Source organism: Trachinotus anak, unplaced genomic scaffold, assembly GCF_046630095.1.
Source record: "Trachinotus anak isolate AG129_WGS33_773 ecotype Australia unplaced genomic scaffold, CSIRO_AGI_Tana_v1 ptg000011l, whole genome shotgun sequence".
Classification (NCBI taxonomy): domain Eukaryota; kingdom Metazoa; phylum Chordata; class Actinopteri; order Carangiformes; family Carangidae; genus Trachinotus; species Trachinotus anak.
This window is the reverse complement of record NW_027273862.1, coordinates 29,026,254-29,043,323: the sequence shown is the minus strand read 5'-3', so window position 1 is coordinate 29,043,323 and position 17,070 is coordinate 29,026,254. Positions and strand designations below refer to the sequence as shown.

Genomic DNA, 17,070 nt, shown 5'->3' with positions numbered 1-17,070 from the left:
GGAGGAGGATTTTAAATTCTATTTAATATTATTATTTATTATATTTCCTATATATCTAGGTTTTATAGGAAAGATGTGATCTCTTCTCCTGGTCCCTGTCAGCAGCATTTTGGAGTTTTGGAGTATTCTGAGTTACTAATAAAGAATTACAGTAGTCCAGTTTGTTTCTGATCTTCACAGGTGGACGCAGGTGGACGAAGGCTGTGCTAGAGACTGGTTTTATGTGTGAAGAAAAGAACAAATCAAAAATGACCCCAAGGTTTCTGACTGTAGTACTGGAGGCCGGGGTGATTTCATCCAGAGTCAGTATATTATCAGATAACGTGTTCCTGATGATTCCTGAGGTGTTTAGGGTCGAGTCAGTTTTGTGTGAATTTATTTCAGGTCATCCAGGTCTTTATGTACTAATAACTTCAAGTAAAGCGTTACTTCTTTCCTCTGTCTTATAACAACAAAAAAGGGAAGATTTGGAGGGTTTTAACTGTTGGTTGGACAAAATAAGATACCTGAAGATGTGACCTTTGATTCTGAGAAGCTGGGATGGACATTTTTCACTATTCTGACATTTTACAGATAAAAAATACTAAAATTAAAGAATTAAAATAAAAGTAATTCAAAGTAAGCAAAACTTACATGAATACAGCGCTGACATAAAACAAACAAACAACAAAGAGGTTTAATTTTAATCTTTTTTATTGGTTAGGTCATCCAGCTACCTTACCTTCAAATAATTAAATTAAAATTCTTAAATATCGTCTTTAAAGAGGAAAGCATAACTAAAAGCCAAACTCATTCACGCATATTGTTTAAAATGTGAAAAAAAAGAAAAGAAATCAAGGCTCCTCCTAAAACACTCAAATCACAACATCAAACATATAATAATTGAAATATAACACACTATACACAACTGAATCTATGAATCTGTAAAGAACTGGTGCAACATGGGCCAGAACAAACACACCGGTGCTGTCGTTTATGTTCATCCAGTCAGAAGAGCAGTCGGTCCATCCTTCGGTTACCTTCATGTCACTGAACCTCTCTGGGGCTTCCCTCTGTGTCTCCAGGGGCCGAGTCGGGGCTGTGATTAGATGTGGGTGGGGGTGGGTGTGGCCGCGCGGCGCCGCGGGAAAGGCCGGTCACGATCATGGCTTCTTGATTTAAAAACCAAAGGTGTTCTCCCCGCTGTAAGCCACGTATAAAAAGCCGTCCTCGTCCTTCTCCTTCTCGTACAGCTGCCCCATCGTGATGCTGGAACAGGAAGAGACTGTTACTGCTGAACACAGGTGACCGTCGACACCGGCTGCTCTTACTCTTCAATTCCCCAAATACTCACTAAAGCACCAGATGTACGGTTGAAAACAGCCTCCATCAAATGTACCACGTTCTCCTGTTTGAGTCACGTTTGCTAAAATCTACTGAGATTAAATTTAAGTTTTTATTTTTGAGCTGTTTTTAAAGATTTAAACCTCCAATGAGCCTGGAGCTGAGAACCACAGACACACAGAGAAAGTGTTGAGAAGCGTTTAATAAAAGTAAATATCTGATAGTAGAGATGTGCCACGCTGACTCAGGATCAGTATCTGGGCTGATATTTGGGGCATATCTGAATGAAAATCTGACCCTTTCTTTACTGTACTGTTTTATACTGTAGCTACTGCTGTTATAGAAAGTAAGTACATCTAATCAAGTACAAGTACCTTTAAAGTGTACTTGATATTTCTCCAGCATATTTCAGAGGGAAACATGGTGCTTTTTCCTCTACTGCATTTATCTGACAGCTGAAGGTACTTTTAAGATTCTTGATCGGTCACGAGAGAATCTGATGTTATGATGTAATCAAATATAAGACGACGCCCATAGAAAAAATATTGTTGTAGAACAGAATGTCCTTTCTCTCTTTTTTCCCATTTATTCATCTTAGGCCTGTCATATTCTGAAACTTTTTTTTAAAAATTACTATTATTATTATTTTTTCTGGCTTTTTAGGCCTTTATTTTATAGGTACAGTGAGAGAGAGAGCAGATTCGAACCCCGGGCCACTGCAGTTAGGACCAAGCCTAAATGGTACGCGCTCTACCAGGTGAAACTTATTCTGAAACTTTTACTTGTAGAATATTGTGAGGTTGTAGTACTGCTACTGTTACTTCAGTAAAACATCTGAGTCCTTCCTCCATCACTGCTGCATATCTACGTGAAAACAAACAGTGTGTGAATGGGAAAAGTTATTTACTGATAGACTTTGAATTCAGACACTGAGGCTGGTAAAATGCACATGTTCATTAAGCTACGAGGCTAACTGTCATTAGCAAAGTGTAGAAAACATTCAGGCAGCAGCTTCTCTTGTTCTTCCACAAACTGAGATGGGAGGACCTCGGACATCAACTTCAGGAGCCACTTTATCCTGTTAAACTTTCCTTAATATCAGATCAATAATTTAAGCTTAGTTTTAAATCATTACTTTAATGTGTCAGACACATGTTTAAATCAAATCCAAGTATCAGATCAAATAGATATCAGATATTAAAGGAGTCGGATCAGGACCAAACAAACTTGATCGACATCCCTGTACCTGGAAGTCTTTACCTGGGGCAAAAAAACAGGTTAATCACCAGGATAAACATGTCTTTACTTGAGCTTTTGTTTTAAACATAATAATTACTGGTGAGTTTTTTAACAAATATAACCTGTTCCTGATATGAACCACATTTTTTTCGCAGGTTGTATATTTCTTTGCAATTTTCCAGAAAAGCTGCAGCAAATTCAGTCGGTTTAGTCCAACGTGATAATAATGAAACTTAAAACCATGAACCTGGTCTGAGTGAATGCTTCAGTGGCCGGTACCATGTTGTACCTGTCACTACACTGACTGACCAACCACTGCTGTAATCCTGTCTACTTGTTGCTTTCTGTGACGGGACAAAAAATACAAACAAAAACTGCTGAGTAATGATGAACGAGGCCGAGAGGAGTGATGAGTGTAACAGCCGCCACCCTGGGTGTTGTAGGAATGTCCCACTGCTGAGTCAGCCTTTATGTGGAATTGTAACAGAAGGTTATAAGTCCATGTTGTGTGGCAATATGGGAAGTAAAAATGCCTTCACTCACATTTCCTTTTTTTTACTCTATAAAAAAGTGCTGATGACGTCTCTGCACTCAACCACAGAAATGCCATGATGGAGATAAGAGGCCACAGGTGAAATGAAGACGGGACAGTGTCTCTTTATCCAGACTGTGGTGACGTCTGAAATTAAACTGTGTCACTGCTGATAAAAGCCATAAATATGAGTTTTATCTAAATGACCATATATGGCGCTGAAGGCGTTTGCATTGTGGTTACAGACAGCGTCCTCAGTCCAGCTGATTAACCTTGAGCTGACATGATTCCTTTGTTAACTGATCAAAAGCAATTTATTTGGTTTCATAGTCAAATCAATGTTTCAGTCATTTTTACACTGCACCAAGTTCCAATGAACAAAAATAGTCTATAAAGTTTTTTATTTTTTTTGCCAAATCATGTTCTTTCCTTGCAGCCAGGTAGTGACTGACCCCAGCTCAGCTGATCAGTGCTTCACTGTCCATGTTTCCTCAGATGCCCCCGGCTCCTCTCCACCTCCGGCTCCGACTGATTTTCACTCTGCCTTCAATGTTTTTATCTCAGTTTTGTTTTAAATGTGCAACAGACCAAGTTCACGGTTTTCTCCCCCTCCAGCAGTGACGGATTATCCCAGACTCAGTTTCCTGTAGCATTAAAGGTCGTCTGTCGTGTTCTAACTGAAAAACTACTGTGCTGTCAACTTGATTACTGAGATATTCTGTATTTAATCACTAATGATGAACTTCAAACTCATCATTATTCTCTGTATCACACGGTTGGATACAGACAAGAAGAAATAATCATCTCATGATACTGATTTATGAATCTCGACTGTTGAAGCCTCCAAACAAACTCACATCTCGAAACATCTCTTCTATGAGATTTTAAAACTGAACGATCACATTTTTTTATGGCTCTTGCTATTGTTTTTATTAGTTGTGTCTTAGTTATGTTTGCTGATTGTGTGTTTGTCTGATTAACAATGTTTTTGTTGTTCTCAAGTCTGAAAAAGAGATCTCAATCTCTATGAGACTACATGATTAAATAAAGATTAAAACGACAAACACATAAATAACATCAGAACCCATTAAGTAAAACATAAGACTAAACCCCTCCAGTGTCCCGGCCCTGACCTGGACTGAGGCACCGTCTTGTCCACGAACAGGAAGATGGCCTTCTCTGAGGGCAGCTGGATGCGTTTCCTGATGATCCACATGAACTGAGCCACTGTGATGTCGGAGGGAACCAGGTACTTCCTCTTGTCGATGTCCACTATCTGTGATCCAGACACTTTCTCCACAATCACCTGACAAACCAAACAGATGTGATTAGAACCAACAAGCAACATACAATGAAAGGAAACCCCTCTTTCCAGATTTGATACCACATTATTGTCACTCACCGGGACCCTGTCAGGGTACTTGTTGCGGATTTTGGCTGACTCTATGCATCGATGTTCTGCAGGACGAGACACAAAAAAGAAAACCCCTTTGTGTCAGTCAGGTGGTTGTTTTACATGAGAACAGAAAAACATGACTCTTGTTCAATACTTCCACTTCTGTACGACACCAGAGGAGCCGGTGACGGACGAAGATCGATGTGTGTCCGCTGAGTTGTGAGATCCATGGACGGCTGCTGTGGATTAAGATGCACTGCGACCGGCTGAGCCACAACCATCAATCTGTCCACTTAAAAGGCGAACATGTAGCATTTAGCCATGAATAAAACATCACCACACTAACTCTGTGATAATGGTGTAATTTCTGCACTGGAAGCTGCTACATTAGCTTCCTGCTGAAACCATCATCTGATTGTTAACCCCCTCTGGACGAATGATTGGACAAAAACAGCCACGTAAAGACGTCACCTTTGGCTTCAGGAAACGATGATGAGTATTTTTCACTATTTCTTTTTACATTAAAATTATAATTCTTTGAGATTTTCTAGACAAAACAAATACTCACAAAAATATTCTTAAGGTTGAATCAATACTGAAAATAACTGTTAGTTGCTACCACAGTTGGACCACCAGCCCAAAACCCAGAGATATCCAGGTTACAGTAAGGTAACAGAGAACCAGCTGCAAATCAGCTGTTAATGTTAATGGATAAAAAGACTTTGAAGCTTGGTCTGTAAGGAAAAATTTATATTTAAATCCAAAGACTGAAAAGATGTGGGAGGCATTCATGGACTACCTTTTACAATACAATTTTATTTATTTATTTAAATTATAACATTGTGAATGAAGTAAGTTTGAACAAACTGTATATTGTATCCAGGTGCATCTATACTAGATCTGCTTTTTATCATGTTGTGTATGTTTGACATACATACACAACAGAATAAATGGCATAATAATGGCAAAAAACAACAACAGATCGATGAGCTGATCTACTGACAAATGACAAATCATTTCAGTTGGTGCTAGGTGCTAAGTCAGCCTGCAGGCCTGCGGCTCTTCTGCCAAAACAACTTTCTGTCCCGTGCCAGTGGGGCCTGTAGTTTCAGTCAAGTGGGGAGAAATTAAAATGTGATGTTTAGCTACGAAAACAGACACATTCAAGCTTCATTATCCCGCTGCAAACTGCAAGTCAATGCAGGACGGAGGCTTAGCAGCTTAATGTGTCAATGTCCACCATTAGCCGGAAAACAGACCCGACTCCTGGCGGTTCTGAGAACAAAGACACGATGGTGTGTTCGCCTGCACCGACCCGACAGGTCGCTTTGGGTGTGAAGACAAGCGACGAAGCTCTTCCATGAGCTGACACGAACATTTACAGCCATGTTTAATGTGTTTCAGCTGGCGACACAGCTAGCTACAAACCCAACCTGCTCTCCGAACAAAAGCCTGAAGGACAGGCCGGTCTGTGAGCCCGACGCCTTTTAAACGGGGGTTTTTATCAGCGTTAAACCCCAAGTTATCCTTCTACAGGCCCAAACAGAGGATGTCCCGTTAATCTGCGCCGCCAGTTTAACCGTTATTTGACCACAACATCGCCTCCCTCCTCCCTTACCCAAGGAATGATCCTCTTTGAACATCCATTTCATGTTTGCCGTTTCCGGGCTCTTTTCTCTCGATGTAACAGATTGTAAACACGACTTCAGGTTAATTTAGGCTGAATTTTCTTTCGTTCTTCGTCCTCCGCGTCCTTTACACGTTAACCCTGAGACAGACCCGGAGACGACGCGGCGGCTCTGGACTCTCAGCGGAACAACAAACAACAAACAACAGCCCCGTCTTCACGAACACCCAGCGGTGACGTCACTGCGGGCCGTACCATTCTGTCGCACAGAAGAGGGGGGAGACGGGGGAGGACGTGCAACTCTCTCCATTTTACGCTTAAAAAAATTAATTTCAATGATTTAATAAAGACGTATTTCATAAATTGAGTTATTATTATTATGTTATTTTAATTTTTTACAGTGGATCCGTGCTTTTCACATGTCAACCTCTTGGCACGGTTCCCTGTTAGTCATGTTGGGCCCCACACTGTTCCTAGCTCCGTGGAGAACATAAACATAACCATAATGTGCGGAGCGACCAGAAGACAGAGGCCTTCAGGCTGCGCTGACCCCTGACCCCTGACCCCTGACCCAGAGCCTCAGAAGGAAGAGCTCGGTTAAAGACTAAATGATGAACCACCACAAAGAGACATGAGGATCCCAAAAGAGGCAACACAAAATAAGCACAAATAGACTAAAAATGATCACAAAGAATATCATAAATAGGTAAACATTCTAATATGAAAATATTATTCACCTCCAAATATCCTACAGTTATGGACAGATTATGATTTTTTTTTTTTGCCAATTTCTTTGGGAGCTTGGTCCAATAAAATACAATTTCAATGATGGTGGGTTCTGGATTGTTTGTGTGATAAATCTGTGGTCTTGTCTTGTAGAGGGGCTCTCTGTGACTATCAAGTTTAAAAAGCTTTATATTTTGAGTTAATGTACAGTACATACACATATTTCTAAATAAAGTCGTGCAACGGAAATTATCACACTAACATAAATTAAATGTCATTCCTGTTCAGGAGGAGCCCACTGGTTGTACTGGACACTGTAATGGACAGTGACAGAGGGACAGGAGGCTCATTGGGCCCCAGCAGCTAATTTATATAGCTAAAAAAATATGTTTTCACTTAAAAGAAACCAAGGTAAAGTCGATGTTATTTAAATTGTTTTATTTCAGATTCAGTAAACATAAAGTATTTATAAAATCACATACTTTGGTATTAAAGTGATCGTGTAACACGTACAGATGGTTTACTGAGTGAGGAGGAGGTCTTAGTTCTTGGAGTCTAGTTTGTTTTCATCTGTAGGCTGAGCTTTGGTCTGGTTGTTGGGCGGCAGCGGCTTTCCCAGATGGTGTCCTGTGGTGATGCCGTAGGGCTGCGACGCTTGATCCTCCTTCACTTTGGGCCGGAGCAAGAACCCCCCCTGGAAGCTGAGATCAAACAGCTGAGAGGGGGCAAAAGTCAAAGGCTTTTCTGCCAGCAGTCCTTTCAGTCGGGCTCGCCACCCTTCTAGCATTGAGGTCCGTACCACTGGGGGACAGTGAGCCGGACTCCAGAATATCTGAGGAGCAAGGACCTGAAATCCACAGAAGTGCAGGGTACCGTTCTGAAAGGAACAGGAGACAAACAAACAAGAGAAACACAGGTTAACAAACATCCATCAGCACAGAAGGTTTTAGGGTGTTGAGGTAATTTTCGTGGTGTTTTGTTTTTATGAAATAGTTTAAAGTGGAGATGCAGACAGGAAACATGAGAAGAGAGGTTTAACGTGCAGCAAAGGTCATCCAGAATCAAGCCCAGGACCAAGAGCAGTCAGGGAGGATCCTCTACACAACTTCACACCCCTCTGCAGCTCTCTGATGTTTAAAAACGTCTTTAAGTCAGAAGAGTCTTGATTTAAAAATTGTAAAGTGAAGGATATTTACTTTTTTTTTCTTTTGAAGTTTGAAAAATACCTGCAGAGGCCAGAGTGTGATGTTGATGTCTCCGTTGATCCCATCAGGCTGGAACATCGTCTGTGTTGCTCCAGTCGTGAAGGACAACATTGCTTTCTTATCCTTCATAGAAACAAAAACACAGTAATTACACAGACGGATGAGAGGAGCTGCTGAAATCTGCTTCCTGAAGCGACTGTACTCAACATATTCACTGCTGATATCCACATTTGAGATTAAATATCGTGTGTCAGCATAATCACAGTGTTTTTTTTATAAATAAGGACATAACATGAATGAAAAAAAAACTGATACTGATTCTTTAGACATTTTACTGGTATAGTTCTCATGTTTAGTTCACAGGACACAGGCAAGTAAATTATGCTGCAGTGGTTTTAGAAGTTTTTATGGATGGTTTGACACTTTTTTTGTTACTATGTGTTATCATAGTTCCAAAGTTTTTATCTCTTCTTGAAACACAGGTACTGCACTGTATGTTATGTTATGATGTTAAAATGGAGATTAAAGGACAACCTGACATTACAAAAACAAAGTCCAAACCCAAAGGAGTCAATGACACAGAGTAACCTCAGCCGCCCCACCTGTCCAGACCCTATTACAATGATAATAATAATAATAATAATAATAATAATAATGATAATAATAATAATAATGACAGAAATATATTTATAAATAAAATAAGAAATAAGAAGGTAGAATAGAAAACCAGATACAACAAACACCAAGTTGAAGAGAACAGATCTGATAGAATTGATCCAGCTGTTGCAGGAAGCAGGTGAAGAGTGTTCACATTTAAATAGGACAGGGGGTAAAAACAATGACCCACTGTAAGGAAAGTTTTATTAATATAATCATTCTCTTCTCTGTTGGTTGAGCGTACGCTGTCCACCTGGTACAGACCTTGAAAATACCGTTGTCGTACATCTTCTCCAGGGAGAAAGCGAAGCCTTGTGCCAGCACTCTGTCCATCCAGCCCTTCATGATGGCAGGAACGCTGAACCAGTACAGAGGAAACTGCACAGACACACAGAACAAAGTCATTTCTTTAACTTAAAGACGACTTATGGTCATTTTAGTTCAGCATTTTCTTCTTGGTGTCTACTGAAATACATTAACATACTTCAGAGCTCCAGACAGACATTCTTCTTCTTCTTCTGTAAATCTTATACCGTATTACATTCACCCTCTGTGTGAAACAGAGCAAGTTGTATTTTTCATTTACCAGATCCTCAGGGATCAATAGTAAGTGTAAATGATGCGGGTGGTGATATTTTATATTCTTTCTTTTCTTATTGTCATGAAAAGACCAAAATGAGCAATGTCTTGGCTGCAATGGCTGCTCTGATATCCAGCGCTGTAATGTGATCCTCAGGTGGAGGCTGCCACACCTGATTAATATGTTTGTTCAGCCTTACACACCTCACAGCGCCACTCAGACACACAACAAACCGTCATTAATAACATTAACGATAGTTTTGTTCCCAGTGAGTAATGACAGTGAACCAGCTGGAACAATGCAAGGGCGGATAAACAGAATTCCTCATTAACTTTATTATTTAAACCTGTGATTTTCCTGATGTGAAAAAGACCTGTGACACTGGTCTGTGGGCAGTTTGTTGCACATCACCAGCACTGACACAAGTCAATTTAAAATGACTGTTGATTTACTTAAAGCTTAAAGGAAAAGTCTGGTCATTACAGTTGTCGACAGTAATTTCATTAATTTCATTTAAAAAAAAGGACTCGTTAATTTCCTAAAACAGCTGGATACTGTCAAACAAACAGGAGTAAAGAGCATATTTATTTGGGACTATTTCCAGTGGTGGATTAATCTACACAAAGACACAGAGACGACTGAACATGACTAGAGACAGTAAATAACTAAAGCAGCTTATATCCAGATTGTCTGCACAGAGTAATTGTGTGAAAACAGCAGTGTAAACGAGATCTGGTCTTATTCCGTGGTTTAGAAGTTCATAGACAGAAGTTCGATGTTGTGTGACTGACGACAGTAAAAATTATCAAACGATGAATGAATCCAAATCAGCTGATGCTATAATGTCTGGATATCAGCTACTTCCACCGTTGGTCGGCTCTCACAATAACAACACACAGGACAAACTAGAAAAGTGGGGGGTGGGGTGGGGGTCGTCTCTGACCTGGAAGATGATGAGCTCGGCCTCTTCTACTTTGCGCTGCTCGGCCACGATGTCGTCACTCAGCCGGCCGTCCATCCAGGCCTGCATGGTCTCCTCTCCGTACCGGAAAAGCTCTGAGTTCTTCAGATCACCTGGACACGATCAACTCTGTCACGACTTAAAGAACTGATGCTTTTCTATATTTGTCTTATTGTCAATGAACAATGAAAATTTCCTTCTGACAGTTATGGTGTGTGCATCCGAAGCCTGATGTATCATAGAGCTCCACTGTTGCCGTGGGTGACACGTTCCTTCATTCTCGCAAACACACACTTTTGGCTTTGTCCCACACACACTGTCCTGCTGCCACAAATACCCACTAGAGCACGAAATGTGGATTAATGCGCCACTGAAAATAGTCCCTAACAAAAGCATTGTTTCCTTTTGTTTGTTTGATAAAAACAGACAAACCGATGATGTCGTCCTGAGTGGCGCTGGCCCTGAAGCTCATGGCGTACAGGTCGGACACGATGACCCTGTATCCCTGCTCCGTCAGCTCCTGAACCGCCACATCACGAACCGCCGCGTTGAACGAGCCCGCGCTCTGGTGGGCGAACACGATAAGAGCTGTCTTCTGAGCTGTGACACACACACACACACACACACACACACACACACACACAGTCATGTTCCCATCACTTCAGAGGACATTTTCAAACATTCATAATTTACATTATGAGGACCAGACCTGGAACAACATCTACATGATTATTGTGGCCAAAAGAATAAATAACAATGTTGTCATGATATTTATAGAAAAATATTATTTTATTATCAGTATGAGTCAAATTCATCCTTATCCTTGTTTATTGCGTGTTTTGTCTCTTGGCTTGTGTTTGACAAATGAATAAGAGTGTTGGGTGGTGCAGTGACTCTGTAACCATGACTGTACAAAAGCAAACAACAAGATGAAAAATTACACTTTACTTTAACACCCTAATGGGGATTAGCTTTTGCCGATAAAGTTAAGTCCATCAGTGTGACTGTGAAAAGACACACACACACACACACACACACAGCTTTATCTGGTATCTGGTATTGGACACATTAAAATTTTGACCTGATGATGGTGCTAGAGGAAATATAACAATTATTTGTGCCCTATTAGCCTTACCTCAACAACTGTAACAGTAAAATTGTACTTTAGTGTTAATACTCATACTCTTATAAATGTATTAATACTTTAAGTACATTTTTTTTATAACTACGCTTTTGCCTGTGACAGAATATTTTTACAGTGTGGTTTTAGTGCTTTTACTCAGGTGAGGGATCTGAATACTTCCTCCACTCAGTGGTGTGATCTTTTACCAAACAGCACAACAACACAGCGAACACAGGAACGCCAGTGTCCCTTTGTGGAGGCTCCACCTGATACACAGCTGAATGAAAAGTGATGAAATTCAAACAGCTGTGAAACATGTCTGACGAGGCGACTCCCCAGGCGTCAGCAGCTTTTTATTGTCTCAGATTTGTTGTTGAGGCGCTTGTTGTGACGTTATGAAGCAAAATAACCTGGATCACGACGTCTAGACTGTTTGTTTGTTAAAACTAGGGGGAGTTTTTGTCTCTGTCTGGGGGGAGGAGAAACTGTGACCTGAATGTTCCTCAAGTCAAAAGAGACAAGGCTGAAAATTAACTTCCTCAGATCATTTTTAAGAATATTATTTTATGTTTTCATTCTTTTTATGGCCTCAGTACCTCATGTCATGTTCTAGAGCATTGATTAAATATTTATAGTTGTTTATTCATGTATCTATTACTTATCTATTTTTTTTTTTTTGACTGGCTCACAACCGTGGGGCCAATCCTATGATCACAAATGTCCCTGACTGACTGAGTGATCATAATTCAACCACTGATTGCCGCTGAATGATTCAACCACTGAATTCAACCACAGGACTGAGTCTGAGTTTTCCCATTGGTCATTGCTCTTTTAAAATGACTGACAGTTTCTATCAGGGGGTGTTAGCATGTTTCCAAAAACATAAAAAAAATCTGTCCTGATGTTGGTTTGTCCACAGAGAATCAAGCGATTTACAGATTTTCAGACAGAATTATAGGAAACAATCAATCAGAAATAAAGCTTGTTTTAACCAAAATATCAACCTCAATATTTAAGAAACATTTCTATGTTTATAGCGCATGATAATAGAATCAGGTTAAAAGCAAATATTAGGACATTTTATTAATCTGCATTTGCATTTGTCAGCAATTATAACTTCTGCTATGAAGACATGTTTTATATTATAACTGTGTTTTACTTACAGCTACATTATTATTATTAACTATTTATTCAGTATTTATATAAAACATATAAATAATAAAAACATAAAGTATAATAGTCAGTAAAGTCAGTAAAGAAGAGTTGATTTGTGAGCACCATATGATATTAGTTATGAACTCCTAATACACAGGTAAAACATTATTAACGATCAAACCAGGGTGATGAGGCTCCTGATAGCGCTGTGTAGTTTTCAGTCCTAAGGCTGCAGCACAGATTAACATTTTAAAAGTAAAGACATTTTTTAAACTTAGAACCACATGATCTAAATTTTTGTTATTTATTTAGCAGTAGTGTGAACTTCTGTGGCTCTGGAAACTGATCGAGATCTGTCCAGACTTTGGTTCGTGCAGAGTTGAGAGGTTTACAGATTTACAGTCAGAGTTATGGGGCTTGAAAGCAATAAATCAGAGAGACTCACCCATTCTCTGTGTGTGCTGGATCCTTCTGCACTGTGGACCTGGTTCCCGGAGGCTCTTATAGACCCTGTGACTCTGTTTGCGTGAGAAACATGGTTAGATTAGATATCAGATGGAGCAAAATGTCCCCGAGACTCACAACTACACACTGAAAAAAAAGCTGTCTGCTGTCCAACTGCAGGACCGGTTTAGTTCCTGGTCTGGAACTGCAGGAGTGTGTGTGTGAGTCAGTCGGGCTGTGGAGTCACAGGTGCAGGCCAATCAGATTGGTTTCATTTGGCCTGGAAAAGAATGTTTGGGTCACTTTTAAGGGATTATCCGACCGGGTCATGTGGCTTAATACACGCTTTAATCCAACTTAATTTCACCTCGTTAGGAGGGAAGTGGAGGAAGGTGTCAGTTTAGCAAAGCCTGAGCTGTTCGGTTAAGTCCCCGTGCTTTATGTCACCTGTCACTGGTTTTCTCTCCAAACAGGCTTTTACGGCTGACTGCATGTGGGTGTGAGCTGGTAGAGGAGGTGAGAACATTTTTCACACAGTTTAAAGGAAATATAACAATTATCTTTTCATATAATAAAGATATTTTGAAGAGAAAAAGGCAGCAAGGCGGCCCAATGCAGTTTGTCTTAAAGGTCCCATGTTTTACTCTTCTTCTGTGGTTTATCTGAAGTGTTGATCTCCATCAGAAGATATATTTGTGGTTTTAAGAACCAAAAACCATCTCAGTGTAGTTTTACTCCTCCTCTCTCAGGCTTCTCTCTGGAGCTCTAGTAACAACAGGTCAGTCAGCCAATCAGAAGAGAGGATCTGAGCCTCTCCTCTGATTGGCTGACTGTTTTCTGAGTGATCCAATAAAAATATAGCAGATTTCAGGTAAACACTCAAGGTTGGATGGTGGGTCCAGGTGGGCGGGGCTTGGAGCACAGCTGAGAGCGGTGACTGCTTTGTTGTGACATCACAAAGTTCCAGAAGTCCTGACGGCTGGTTTTAAGGCTCAGTTAAGTTGTGGCGTATACAATAATACTGCACTAACATTTAGTACATAGTCAGTTTTAGCTGCATAGTTTTACATTACATGAAACATATTCACCTGAGCTCATTCATACCTGTGTTTCTCTTCCTGCGATGTATGAAAAGAGCTTTTTTCTTCTGCTTTTTCTTCTTTTCCAATTTCAGCTCATTGGATCTGTTTAACTTTAAAAGTGTTTATTCAGGCAACATATTACATCTTAGTGGTTTGACACAGTTATACCAATGAACAACTGATTTCTTGGAAACCATAGTGGAAGGTGGAGAGAAAACTGGCTTTGATGGAGGAGAGAGTCGGGATATCGTTTAAGTTCGGAGATTTAGTAAATTTTCAGACTTGCTCTCCTGCTCTTCTCTCCTGTGTAATGTGGCAGGAATGTTACACGCACACTTCTGTCACCTGCTGATCACCTGGTTCAGCTTCTTGTTCAACAAGCAGGTCTGACAGAGAATACAGGGGCCTCCGGTTTACCAAGTATTCACAGAACTCCTCCTCACTGTCACATTGTTCTTTTGTCTTTATCTTTTTGTCATGTTTTCTGTGTGCGAGGTAGAAAATCTCAGTAATAAGCAGCGTGTAAGTTAAGCTGCTGCTTCGTTTGCCCAGTCACCCTGAGGCAGAGTTATCCTGCGGGGGATCAGACGGGCCCTCAGCGCCCTGCATGTCAGGCTCGTATGTAATGTGGCAGGAATGTTACATGGACACTTCTGTCACCTGCTGATCACCTGGTTCAGCCTCAGTGCTCAGACCTGCCCAGGTTACCTGCCTGGAGGGAGATTTTTCAAATGCTCTGCTCACAGGTAAAGACTCATTATGTTACAACAGTCAAATGTAAATATGTCGACTTCATTTTATTTTTTTAATGGAATTATTTTTTTTCATTTGGATTTAATTGGGCAATTTACAAATGTAGTCATAAGTTTTTTTATGGGATTTTTATCCAGAGATTCAATAATGGAGAAGACCAGGATACAAAAGTTATAAAATATCATTTAATAAGATTTTTGAACAGGTGTGACTGAAAACCATATAAAGTTTTACCAACAAAACTTTCTTAAACATAAAGTTTCAGTTTGAACTCTCATTACTTTATTTGTACAGCACATTTCAGGTTCAAAGTTCAAGTACAAAACAAACTTCACCAACACAGGCACAGAAGCTCGAACACAACAGATATTTACAAGCCAGTGCGTAGTAATATGGTACAAATGTCTCATGAACACACCTGGTACTATGAACACACCTATTCCCAAAAGGTGCACAGTTTGGAGACTGGAGGTTTGTACCAAATAGCAAAAACTCTAAAATTGTCCCCAATCATTGTCCCCAGAGGATGAAATCTACTGACCTCAATATTCCTCTGATTTTTTTTTAAGTTAACTTAGTTTTGATGTTTGGGGCTTTTAGTGAAATGTCTGGACTAGCACTGGGTGAACTAGAATGAAACTTCATGTTTCCCAGAGGATGAATCCTTCATCAGGTCAGTGTTTTCATTTGTTCAATCCTTTAAAAAACCCCTTCAAAACTAATATCCTCATCAGGCTTAGTGCTAATTAGCAGATTAGCACTAAACAGACTAAGCACCTTAGATTAGCATGCTCTGTAGCATGCTAACATGCTAAACTAAGATGGTGAGCACGGTAAATATTATATGTGCTAAACATCAGGATGTTAGCGTTTAGCTCAAAGCACTGTTGTGTCTGTGCAGCCTCACAGAGCTGCTAGCTTGGCTGCAGACTATTCGTCTTATTAAACTGTCATCAGACTTTGACCTGTTTGTTTCCTGTTATCTGCACAAAGGTAAAAACAGGTGCGCTCAGGACTTTGACTAATTATGTGCAGAAACAGTTTTGTCTGAATGTTTGAGTCCTTCCTGCCAGTTTCCACTTCGTGATCCTCGGTTGTGACAGTTTTGTTTTTCAGTGTGCCCTGCATGTCCAGCCACTAATCCCGACGTGCAGCGGCCCGAGAGACATGCTGGACAGATTAAGACAAATTTATCCCCAAGTACTCAGCAGAAAGTCTGATCCTGTCGTGTTACAGGATCTCATTATTTCCCTCTAATATCATTAGCTTTTATTTAAGTGAAAACTGTGCCGGCCACAGTCCCAGTCAGTGTGTTTCTCAGGACCTCCTTCACCTGCAGGTCTCTGTAAACACACCTGCTGTGGCCTAAATTTCTGGTGGGCTTCACCATAAGAAAAAACTCATCCATGCTTTTTTCTTTGCTTGGTGTGAAATCATGCAAAGAATTTTAAATCAAAAAGAGACAAAAACAAAATCTTGTGATGTTTCAACTTTTACAAACTCATTGCAAATTCGATCTGACGAAGGCCTCGGTTCAGGTGGATTCATTTTCCCTACAAATGTACTAATTTAGAGTTAAACAGAGGACTTCAAGAGATGTTCTTGAGGGAAATTCAGACGCTGGCACCTTTGAAAATGTACGAATGCTTTATCACATTTTGAAGCAAATTACTGTCAATTCAATATAATTGTTTCAACTGGTGTTTTGTGATATGATTGGATGTCAGTTATCAGAGGCAGAGACTCGTCTTTGTGGGGAAACACCCATCTACAACAGCACAGGTGCCCCTGTAGGTCTAAACGACCACAGCATACAGTCACTTCAGATTTCATGTTGTTTTGCTTTGAATTCAAATCTGTTGAACTTTGACCCCTCTCTCTGTTTGCTGATCATCTCAGAAAGATGGAGAAATTTGGCCAAGAGATTCGTGTAATGTATGGAAACCCAAGAATATATTTTTGCTATTTTGTTGTGAACTAGTGAATGAAAAGAACATGAATCTGAATTCACATTCAGACTTTGTATTTGAATTTAAAGAAATTGGATTTTTAATGTTGGCAAACAGCAGCACCTGCTGGCAGGGAAAAGGAGGGCGTGAACTGAATAAACCTGCTGGACCTCACAGATGTACATTGAAGACTCTGGTGAAACTTTCCATTAAAGAATAAGTTCACATTTTATCCACATTTTTTTTGGTTGCTGTTTTGGTCCAGAATGATGGGGGACAAAATCCAAGTCCACATTCTGTAAAAAAATGTATCCTAAA

The 17,070-nt window shown here is 40.1% G+C and overlaps 2 protein-coding genes across 2 annotated transcripts; both read right to left on the bottom strand.

The window, feature by feature from the left end:
* Positions 1 to 675: 675 nt before the first annotated feature.
* LOC139628215 (gamma-aminobutyric acid receptor-associated protein-like 2) lies at positions 676 to 6,353 on the bottom strand. The gene is made up of 4 exons (XM_071489666.1): positions 6,109 to 6,353; positions 4,497 to 4,552; positions 4,228 to 4,400; positions 676 to 1,248 (listed from the first exon to the last, which is right to left on the bottom strand). Exons 1-4 carry the CDS (start codon positions 6,140 to 6,142, stop codon positions 1,158 to 1,160), a joined length of 354 nt encoding a protein of 117 aa, XP_071345767.1. The 5' UTR covers positions 6,143 to 6,353; the 3' UTR covers positions 676 to 1,157.
* A 913-nt stretch (positions 6,354 to 7,266) lies between these two features.
* Positions 7,267 to 13,146, bottom strand: nqo1 (NAD(P)H dehydrogenase, quinone 1). The gene is made up of 6 exons (XM_071490018.1): positions 12,970 to 13,146; positions 10,679 to 10,846; positions 10,229 to 10,359; positions 8,970 to 9,083; positions 8,070 to 8,171; positions 7,267 to 7,720 (listed from the first exon to the last, which is right to left on the bottom strand). The coding sequence occupies exons 1-6, from the start codon at positions 12,971 to 12,973 to the stop codon at positions 7,385 to 7,387; spliced, it is 855 nt and encodes a 284-aa protein (XP_071346119.1). The 5' UTR covers positions 12,974 to 13,146; the 3' UTR covers positions 7,267 to 7,384.
* Between the last annotated feature and the right edge of the window lie 3,924 nt (positions 13,147 to 17,070).

Bases quoted from the DNA above. Each gene is read 5' to 3' on its own strand.
- LOC139628215 (XM_071489666.1), bottom strand. From the start codon at position 6,142: ATGAAATGGATGTTCAAAGAGGATCATTCCTTGG. The intron at 4,553-6,108 runs GTAAGGGAGGAG...CTCGTCCTGCAG, and splicing joins CAAAGAGGATCATTCCTTGG to AACATCGATGCATAGAGTCA. The intron at 4,401-4,496 runs GTGAGTGACAAT...TTGGTTTGTCAG, and splicing joins AGTACCCTGACAGGGTCCCG to GTGATTGTGGAGAAAGTGTC.
- nqo1 (XM_071490018.1), bottom strand. The intron at 9,084-10,228 runs GTCAGAGACGAC...GTGTCTGTGCAG, and splicing joins CCGAGCTCATCATCTTCCAG to TTTCCTCTGTACTGGTTCAG. The intron at 7,721-8,069 runs GTATTTTTCAAA...TGTTCCTTTCAG, and splicing joins TCACACTCTGGCCTCTGCAG to AACGGTACCCTGCACTTCTG.